The sequence below is a fragment of the Penaeus japonicus genome, unplaced genomic scaffold (assembly GCF_977035675.1).
Source record: "Penaeus japonicus unplaced genomic scaffold, GWHDUDI00000001_assembly GWHDUDI00000014, whole genome shotgun sequence".
In the NCBI taxonomy this organism is placed as follows: domain Eukaryota; kingdom Metazoa; phylum Arthropoda; class Malacostraca; order Decapoda; family Penaeidae; genus Penaeus; species Penaeus japonicus.
In genome coordinates, this window is record NW_028234416.1 from 18984760 (window position 1) to 18994759 (window position 10000).

The following is a 10000-nucleotide window of genomic DNA, read 5'->3' on the forward strand; positions in this document are numbered from 1 at the left end:
CTCTCTCTCTCTCTCTCTCTCTCTCTCTCTCTCTCTCTCTCTCTCTCTCTCTCTCTGAATCTCTCACTGTCTCTTTCTCTCTTATCCTCTCTTCTTTTATCTTCTCATCTCTTCACATTTATTCTGTTTCCTGTTTCCTCTCTGTTCTATTTCTTTCTCTTCTTTTCTCTTTTCTTCTCTTCTCATAACATTTCGCCTCTCTCTCTGTATCTCTATCTCTCTCTCTCCCTTTCTCTCTCTCTCTCTCTTTCTCCCTCCCTCCCTCTCTCCCTCCCTCCCTCTCTCCCTCCCTCCCTCCCTCCCTCCCTCCCTCCCTCTATCCCATCCCCCATCCCCCTCCCCCCTCCCTCCCTCGTGTGCGCCCTCATCGTAACGAAGATGAGAAGGAACTTTACGGGACGTGATAAAGATGATAAGCAGATTAGGATAAGAGGATGGACGCAGGCGAAGTCCCTTCCTCGTCGTCTTCCTCTTTTGGTTTTATTATTGTTATTACTATTGTTATTATCATTGTTGTATTGCTAGTTGTTGCTTTCATCATTATTTTTGTTATCATTGTTTTTATTATTATTATTGTCTTTGCTGTTATTATTGTTGTTATTGGTATGGTTGTTATTATTGTTGTTTTTATTATTATTATGTTTTATCACTACCATTATTATTATTGTTATTATCACCATCATCATTAGTATTATCAATATTATAATTTTTGTCATTATTATGTTTTTTATCATTTTTGAGTTGCATTACAACTAATATTTTATTATTATTATTATTATGATCAGTATTTCTATATTCCTTTTATTCTTTTCGTTTTATTATAATTATTATTAAATTTCGCGATTTGCGTCGTCTTCTCACACCCAAACCTTACATCTTTTTCCCTTCCATTCCCTACCTTGCAGACGCGGGTCGAGTGATATATCCCCACACTAATGCCAAGCCTTCAACTTTGACCGCAAGATGCATACGACATATATTAATATCTTATGCATATATATATCCTCTTTATAATCTTTCCTTCTATTTTTTTTATGAAGCCTCCGACGGACCACACGCGTAGGGGGGTGGCGGTGGGGGGGTGGGGGGGCTGGAAGCCTCCCGCGCGGACCCGTTTAGGTACCGCCGTCAAGAAGCATCCATTCGGTAGAAGGTTTCTCTCTGAAAGTGACACGCGTGATGGATAAAGTGCTGGATCTCATGTTGCCGTCCTCTCCTCCTCCTCCTCCTCCTCCTGACCCCTTCCCCCCCCCAACCACCCCTCCGGCTCCTCCTCTCGCCTCTCATCTCTCATCTTTCGTCTCTCTTCGTTTATGACAGCGTGATGGACAGCTCCTTCTAAACAGACGTATTTACAGAACGGGTTGAGGAGGAGGAGGGGAAGGGGAGGTGAGGGGAGGGGAGGGACGAGGAGGGGATGGTATGGATGGGAGGGGGGAGTTTTGCGGAAGATAATTACTGTTTTGTTCTCCCCCCCTCTCTCTCTCTCTCTCTCTCTCTCTCTCTCTCTCTCTCTCTCTCTCTCTCTCTCTCTCTCTCTCTCTCTCTCTCTCTCTCTCTCTCTCTCTCTCTCTCTCTCTCTCACTCTCTCTCTCTCTCTTCCTGCTTCAGGGAAAAGGAAAAAGAGGGATAATGAGACTTATTCGATAAACAAAAATGAATGAAGAGAGAGGAGAAGAGAAAGAGCAGAGAGAGAAAAAAGATTACGAAGAGAGAAGAGAAGAGAAAGAGAAATAGGGGGGAGGAGAAGAGAAGGGCCGAATTGTGTGGATCAACGCTTGACTATGATAGCTAAGTCGATTGTCTGATAGAAGTGAGAGAGCTTCCCGCGTACCCAGAAGGAGCTTCCACGTCAATTCATCTGGCCGGGACGCGTGTTTGGGCCCTGTTGACAGTTTGACAGGTTTATTGAATTATAAAGAGCTTCCGAAAAACGGGTAATAGCATAGGCAGAGTTTTAAAGTGTCGAAAATATGGGAGGAAACAGGTTGGGAGGGTTAGTGGAGTGGAGCTCGTTCTCCGAAGGATTGTTGTGGCCCTTTGATGGAGTTTATCTTGTTCGGAGATATGAAAAGAGATTAAAAGGTTAGAGTTTTTATTTTTTTTTGGAGGTTATTGGATCCGTTGTGGAGTATAATTTTAAATGTGTGAGTAGAGAAAATTATTCGAGACAATGGTACCGAATAAAATAATAGAAGAGAATTTATATGAGACAGACCCAAAGACGGTGAGCCCTATGCACTAGATGCGCATCTTTGTGTGTGAGATAATACAAGTTACACATTGGATTCATAAACCCTAGAAAAATAAGGGCAATATAGTCTTATGCTCGGTATCGCTACAGATGCGACAGATGCTTCGACATGCGTCAGAGCTCAGCCGGGCTTACTTGTGGGTGAGTGTAGGTGTATATTTAACATCCTGGGTTGATAAATGGCGTTCCGTAGCGTTAGCGTCAGCTCCGTAGAAATTTTTAATGGACAGCGTCACCTTAGGATCGGAAGGCAATCAGATTGAAAAACGTAAAACTGAGCATTAATATTCAAAAGTGCAAAGACGGTGGCTTAGGGGTGGGGTTGGGGGTGGGGTGGCAGGAGGAGGAGGAAGGGGGATGTACGCCCGTTTTCTATGAACCTTGATCTTTAAGGGGGTGCCCTTGAAAATGAGGAATCTTGTAATGCAATTAAGGGATACACCAAGAAGGAATATATAGTTTTTTTTCGCTCTCTCTCATTCGCGTCTCAAGAATAATTTCGTGGGTAATTGTGGGTCGCTGTTTGTAGACAGTTTTGGAAGATTTTTTTTCTTCTCTCACTTATGCTAATGCCAAGAGCAGCACCTGTTACCTTAATGGGAGACGAATTAAATTAGATTAAATAACAAAGCCTTGCGGGGGATTCCTCTGTGAGATGTCGGCATTAAAGAGGCTGGGGTTAATCTCCCGCTTCGCTCAAGTTGACTCTCCGTCTTCCTGGTTGGGCTCTGTTAACGGTCGTTCTCTCTCTGTCTGTCTGTCTGTCTGCCTGTCTGTCTCTTTCTAAACTTCCCTCTCTATTTATATAGCTATATGTATATCTCCTCTCTCTCTCTCTCTCCCTCTCTCTCTCTCTCTCTCTCTCTCTCTCTCTCTCTCTCTCTCTCTCTCTCTCTCTCTCTCTCTCTCTCTCATACGATCTGTTTAGCTATCTCTCCATCTCTCTCTCTCTCACGATCTGTCTGTCTATCTCTCTTCCATAATGCTCAATTCCCAGGCACTCCATTACCCTCCGACCCCCCCCCCTCTCTCTCTCTCTCCATACGCAGCTCTCTGACCACTTCTTGCGTAACCCAACCATAGCATAAAAGCCTTCCTCTCTCCCTCCCCCTCCCCCTCCCCATCCCCATTCCTAATCCGCTCCCCACCTCCCCCTCACTCCCCTCTCCCCCCCCCCCCCCACCTCTGTTTCACTGTTGATGGAGAGTTAGCGTGATTCCTCAAGATGTTAGTAAAATCATTTTTCCTCCTCCCCTCCCACTCTCCCACCCACCCACCCTCCCTCCTCCTCTCTCCTATATCTCTTCCCCTCCCTTGCATCTCTCCCTCCCGTATCTCCCCCCCTCCCCACCCCCCTTCACCTACATAAGCCCATCTACATAACACTTTGAGGTCCCATTGTTCCGCTATACACACTGCGTCCGTTTTACAATGATGCGTGTCCGTTTCCCCTCATATTGGTTTACAGTTACTCTGTTACCCTCGCCGGGAGTCGTTTCCCAGCTGTTTCTTTACTCTTCGCAATCCCCTTCTCTTTCTCCCTTTCCTCCTCCCTCCTTCTCCCTCCCCCCTCCTCCTCCCTCTCCCTTCCCCTCCCCCTCCCCCTCCCTCCTTCCCCACTCTTCTCGGCGCAATTATATTTACCTGGAAAGTTTGTAGCATTACATTGTAACTGATACAGAGATTAGGGTTTCAAATTGCGCTATCATAATTATACAGTACCAGGTTGATACATGTATAGATACACACACACGCACACACACACAGACACACACACAGACACACACACACACACACACACATATATATATATATATATATGTATATATATTATTATCATATATATATATATATATTTATATATGTGTTTATATATATATATATATTATACATAAAACTTATAAATTCTCCAAAGCCAAATGAGAAATGAAGTGCATAAATTGTGCAATTCAAAAATAAACAATAACACTATGCAACAGTGCCAAAGAGTATGTATGCAAGAATCGATATGGTGACTCTAAAATGTCATTGTCATTAATGCAATTGGTCCAATACCTGACGAGACCTTTGTATGACATCCACACAGGTATTGCAAGCCTTGCACCATTTGCTCTGCTGACAGTATCTCTCCAAAGAAAATTATGATGTGCGGTATTTATGGTAATGGGAATAGTATAGATAATGGTAATAGAATAGGAAAGGTATGGTAATGGTAATGGTAGTCATGAAGATGCTAATGGTGATAATGACAAGAATGATACTAATGATAACCGCGACTGTAATTGTTCCTATTGTGGCTGGGTTTCGTGTTAGGTTTGTAGACACGTTACCGTCTTTGTATTTCGTTTCAGCAACAGCGATTTTATTAACAAGGATAATAGATGCAACCGAAACCAATATAATTATAGCCATGATGTTTTTCGACGTCACTCAACCAACGAAAGAAGTAAAACACACAAGCAAATTACCCGGTTAAAGCTATACCACCCCCCCCACCTCCCTCTTCCCTAACCCTCTCGTCTATACTCCCTCCCCCCCTACACCACCACCCCTCCCCTCACTCACCACCACGAGACAGTACGACCACTTAAGTGCCTAGTGTAGAGCGCACGACCACCACTGCCGCTGGTCGTTTGGTTGATGTAAAGTACCTGCCTCGGGCACTTGCTTTATCTCTTTTTATGATTTAAATTTTTTTTTTTTCTTATTTTCCACAGTTTAACTTCTTTATTTCTACTACTATTACTACTCCCTTTTATAATCAGGTTATTTGTCCCAACCTGTCTGTTGTGTCTTTGTCTGCAAGATGAATCTGTCTGTCTGTCTGTGTGCCCGGCCGCGTGCCTCCTTCCCGTCCACGTGTCTGTCTCTTTATGTCCCGCATCTGCTTGTAATCGCTTAAGATACTTTACGAACACTAATAGCCTCCGTTTATGGCCGGATTATCCACTGTGGTCTGATTAACCGGATGTGTAGATTAAGCGGATCTCGGCGCAATCCGGATAAGAGGATAATGAGAGTGTGGAGAGGGAGGAGGGGAGGGGAGGAGAGAGGGAAGGGAGATGGGGAGAATGAAAGAGGAGGGGAGGGGAGGGGGGGAGAAGAGAGTGGCTACGTTTGTAGGGGAGAAGAAATGAGAGAGAGAGAGAGAGAGAGTGGGGGGGTGGGAGGGTGGGAGGGATATGTAAATCTGTCTCGATATGATTTACAGTTTCGGAAAAATCAGGTTTCATATTAGTCAGTGAAGCGTATCGGAATTGCGTATTTAAGTGCAGGTAACCGCACACACGCCGCTCGTATGTCAGCGTCACCTGCCCTCTCGAAGCGCTAATGCTTTGCTCGGCGAACTTACGAAAGCGCAACTAAGTGTTTTTATCGATACTTTGATATAGCGTCCGATAGCTGCATTTTTTTTTTCTTTTTCTTTTTCTTTTTTTAGGTGTATTGAGATGTGCAAAGACTTGCCTTGGTGTTGCGAACAAAGATGAACGTGTATTATACACATGTATCATACATATTCATGCAAGTAGATTATATTTATGCGTCCATATATATCTCTATTATAACTCTTTCTCTCTCTATCTACTTGTCTGTCTACCGTTGTCTGTGTCTTCCACACGCACACAGTAAAGGATGATTTTCTCTGATACATGTGACTCAACACAACTTCATTCCAACTTCACCAAGTCAGGTCTAGTCCTTTCCGTTTATGGAATAAAAGCATAATCATAAACCACCAGCATATTTACATTGCTCTGGCCGATGTTCTTTTTTTATGATTTCGTGTTTACTGAGCTATTTGTTTACATGCTTGTGTTTCTGGCGATTTACTTGTGTATTATGAAATGATTTTCAATGTATTTTATTTTATTATTATTTTTTTTACTTACTCCATCCAGTAACTCACCTTGCGTCTCTTCTCCGCCCCTGACAGGTACCTGGGCGTGGTGGGCGTGACGCCGCTGTTGCCCCAGGGCGACCAGGAAGTGCAGAACGTCAGCACGTCGTCAGCAGTGAGCATCTGCCAGCACCTGCCAGGGCTGGTGCAGCAGCAGGTGGCCGTGTGCCAGAGTAACCCCGACACCATCAAGAGCGTGAGTGCCGGCGCCCGCAGAGGCATCAACGAGTGCCAGTACCAGTTCCGCAACGAGCGCTGGAACTGCACGACGGGCGTCGACCTGGACGTGCCCTTCGGCTACACGCTCAAGCGAGGTCAGTGCCAAAGGGCGAGTCAGGGAGGGGGATTTCCAAGGCCTTTCTTAAAATGATTAACTAAATGAGTAAGATAAATAGATGCGTAATGGATATGGTATCATTATGTATATGCTCGTTTGTTCGTTTTTATTTCCTATTGAATATTTGTTTATTTACTCATTATATGATAGATCATAGGTTTCGTCTATAGATTCGTAAATGAGAATTAAGTAGCTAGTTCAAAGATGGAGTTTAAGAGGGAAATAAAGAGACATTGTAAATTCGAAATTAGAGAGAGAAAAAAAATACAGGCGAGAAGGAAGCTTTTTTGGCACGAACCATTTCGATCCTTTCTCTCCCCCTCCCTACCCCCTCCTAAGCCCCTCCTTTCTGTCCCTTCTATTCCCCCCTTTTTACCTGTCCTCAACCCCCATCTCCCACTTCTCTCCCTTTTCCCCTTCCCTTCCTCTTCTCCCTTCTCCCTCCCACACTCTCCTCTTCCTCACCTCCCCATCTTCCTCTCCCTTGTCTCCCTTCTCCCGTCCCCCTGCTCATCTCCCTCCTCTCCCTTCTCCCCTCCTACTCTCTCTTCCCCCTCTTTTTCCCATCCTCTTTTCCTGCTCCTTCCTCCCGCCCCCCTCATTATCCTCTCCCCCCCCCCACCAACCTCCCCCTTCTCATTTCAGAAACTCACGTGATTTTATCTGAGCGGTCACCGGGTGGCTCTAATAACTCCCTTCACACACGCCGTGTCTCCCTCAATCCTGGTGTGTGTGGGGGGATGGGGGGTGGGGATGGGGGTGGTGGTTGGGAAGGAGGTGGGGGCAGTAAGGGAAGAGGAGGAGGAGAGTTTGGGAGGGAGAGGAGGGGGTGGGGGAAGGGGTGTAGTCTTTTAGAAGGGGGGGGAGTGAGAGGGGAAACAGGAATTGTTAGAAATATAGTAGAGAAGAGGAAAAAGGAGTAGGAAAAAAATGAAAAAATGTCACCAAAGAGAAGAGAATAAACAAGAGGAAGTAAAGGATAGGGAAAAAAAGATGGACGAAGAAGAGCAAATAACGTAACAAAAACGAACAAACAGACAAACAACGGAAAACCAAACACGATTAAAAAGGGACATTAACGTAACACAAGGAAAAGGAAGTCGGGACGAGAAAAAGAAAGAGAGGAGAAAGAAAGATGAGAGAGATAGGAAAAAGTAGAACACAGGAAACAGGATGCGAGGAGGACTCAAGGAAGAAGAGAAGGAAGTCGAAGGATCCTAGAAAACAGCTTCCCAAGGACTCCTCCCTCGGCGGTTCCCACGGGGCGAAGGAGTGGCAGAAGAAGGAGGAGAGGGGGGGAGGGGTGATAGGCAGGTGGATAGATGGAAATGAAGAGAGAAAGGGAGCGAGGGAAGAGGGAGAAGGGGAGAGAGAGAGAGAGAGAGAGAGAGAGAGAGAGAGAGAGAGAGAGAGAGAGAGAGAGAGAGAGAAAGAGAAGGAAGATAGACAGGTGGAGAGACAGAGGTGGAGGGAGATGTTACGAGATATACAGAGAGGGGGGGGAAAGGGAGATAGAAAGATATACAGATAGAGATGGGGGAGATAGATGTAAAGAGAGAAATAGAGAGAGGAAGATAAGAAATACAGAGATGGAGAGAGGGATAGAGTGAGAGATCGTTTGAGAGAAGGATCGAAAAAAATGAAACAAAAGGAACATCCAAAGAGAGGGAGAGAGACAGAGACAGAAAAATACACGAGAGAGAGAGAGAGAGAGAGAGAGAGAGAGAGAGAGAGAGAGAGCCAAATCGACGTCCTTCTAACGGGGTCAAGGATGCCCCCTCTGTTTAGCCAGGGACAATAAAACGCAAGATGAAGAAATTGACACTTGGCAAGAAAGGTCAGGCAGGTCGTCCTTGTCACCCGCGCTCCCTTTTATGGCGGGCGATGGGCGGCTGTGCTTGGGCAGAGTGGGCGGCGCTCTCCTTCGCGGGCGGGGTGCGTTGCTCGCCCGCGCGCCCTCGCCGACTGGATCCGCTTCTTTAGTTGTGTTGATAGGGGGTCGTCTTTGTTTAGTATTGTTTTGTTTATTATTGTTATTATTTATTATTATTATTATTATTATTATTATTATTATTATTATTATGCTTTGTGTTTATTTATTTTGATTTTTACAGCTTTTTCGGCTCTGTGTTTGATTTTTTTTCTTTCTTTCTTTTTTTGTCATATATCTTTTTCAGCCCTTCTTGTCCTTTTTATTGATTTATTTATCTTCAGTTTTCTTTGTGTTTTTATTTATTTATTTTTCTCTTTTTTTATTTGTTCTACCTATTCATTGATCTATATATTTTTTTTGTTCTTAATTCTTTGTTTTTCTATTTAAGATAATTATTATTCATTTTCATTAATCTTCTTTTTTTCGCTTCTTTCTCATCTTTCCGTCTTCATGCATTACTTAATTTTCTTTATTTTTTCCTGTCTTCGCTTTCTTCTTCTTATCCATCATCTAATTTGCCTTCTTAATAGACGAAGTAATTCAGGCGTAGTTTATCCTTTTTTTTTTTTTTGGGGGGGGTGAAGGAGGGGGCGAGCCGTTACGTAATATGACTCCTTTTTATTATAATTATTATCTTCATTATCCTTCTCTCTCTCCCATCCCCCCCATCCCTTTTTTCCATGTGGATATCCATAGTTATGCAAATGAGCCCAAAGGAGGGAATGAAATGAAACGTATTCAACTTTCAAAAAAGAAATCTACGGAGGAAAATGAGATCAATATACTTCCATAAAGATAAGAGAGTGAAAAAAAAAGATAATAGTCCCCCATCGAAGTCCTTTGTCCACCCTTCACCCTTTGCTCCCCACCCTTCGCTCTTCACCCTTCGCTCTCCTCTTTTCTCTCGATCCTTGCATCAACAGGGACCTTTCTGGCTCCCCCCCCCCCCTTCTCCTCTCCTCTCCTGCTGTCTGCAGAGAGGAGGATGCAGGGGATGTCTGGGATGTACGTATGTTTTTTTTTCTTTCTTTCTTTCTTTCTTTTTACCTCTCTCTCTTTCTCCTTCTCTTTCCCTTACCTTCTCTTCTTATTTCATCTCCTCTTTATCTCTCTCTCTCTCTCTCTCTCTTTCTCTCTTTCTCTCTATTCATCGACTCCTGACCCAGAATCGCGAGGGCGCCCACGAGAGAGGTGGGCGTGCATGCCCACGTCCCTTCCCATGAGCGGCGAAGAAGTGGGCGAATGGGCGGACGGGGCATCGTGGCGAAGCGAATGGGCGGGCGGACTTCGAGGTCGGGGCATTCGGGGCAGCCATTGGGCGGGCATCGGGGCATCGGTGCTCATACACGCCGATGCCCAACAAAAGGGCGCGATGGCGGAGCGGGATAACGGCCCGTAATGCGATGGAGCCACGCACCGGCGAACCTGTCGGGGCGGATCTGATTAGCGGACGTTTCTCGTAACTGATCCGCGCTCGGCGATTTCGGGGGGAGGGTGGTTTGGGGTAGGGGAGGGAGGGGGAAGGGGGGGTTCAGATGGAGGGGGGAGGGAAAAAGGGGGAGGGAGGGGGGAAAGGGG

The 10000-nt window shown here is 45.1% G+C and overlaps 1 protein-coding gene across 1 annotated transcript in view; it reads left to right on the forward strand.

Moving 5' to 3' along the window:
* Positions 1-10000, forward strand: part of LOC122260583 (protein Wnt-16) — a 234284-nt gene that overhangs the window by 180003 nt on the left and 44281 nt on the right. Inside the window, exon 2 of the mRNA XM_086544041.1 lies at positions 6189-6466. Coding sequence (XP_086400167.1) covers positions 6189-6466 — 278 coding nt within the window. The remainder of the gene's footprint in view (positions 1-6188; positions 6467-10000) is intronic.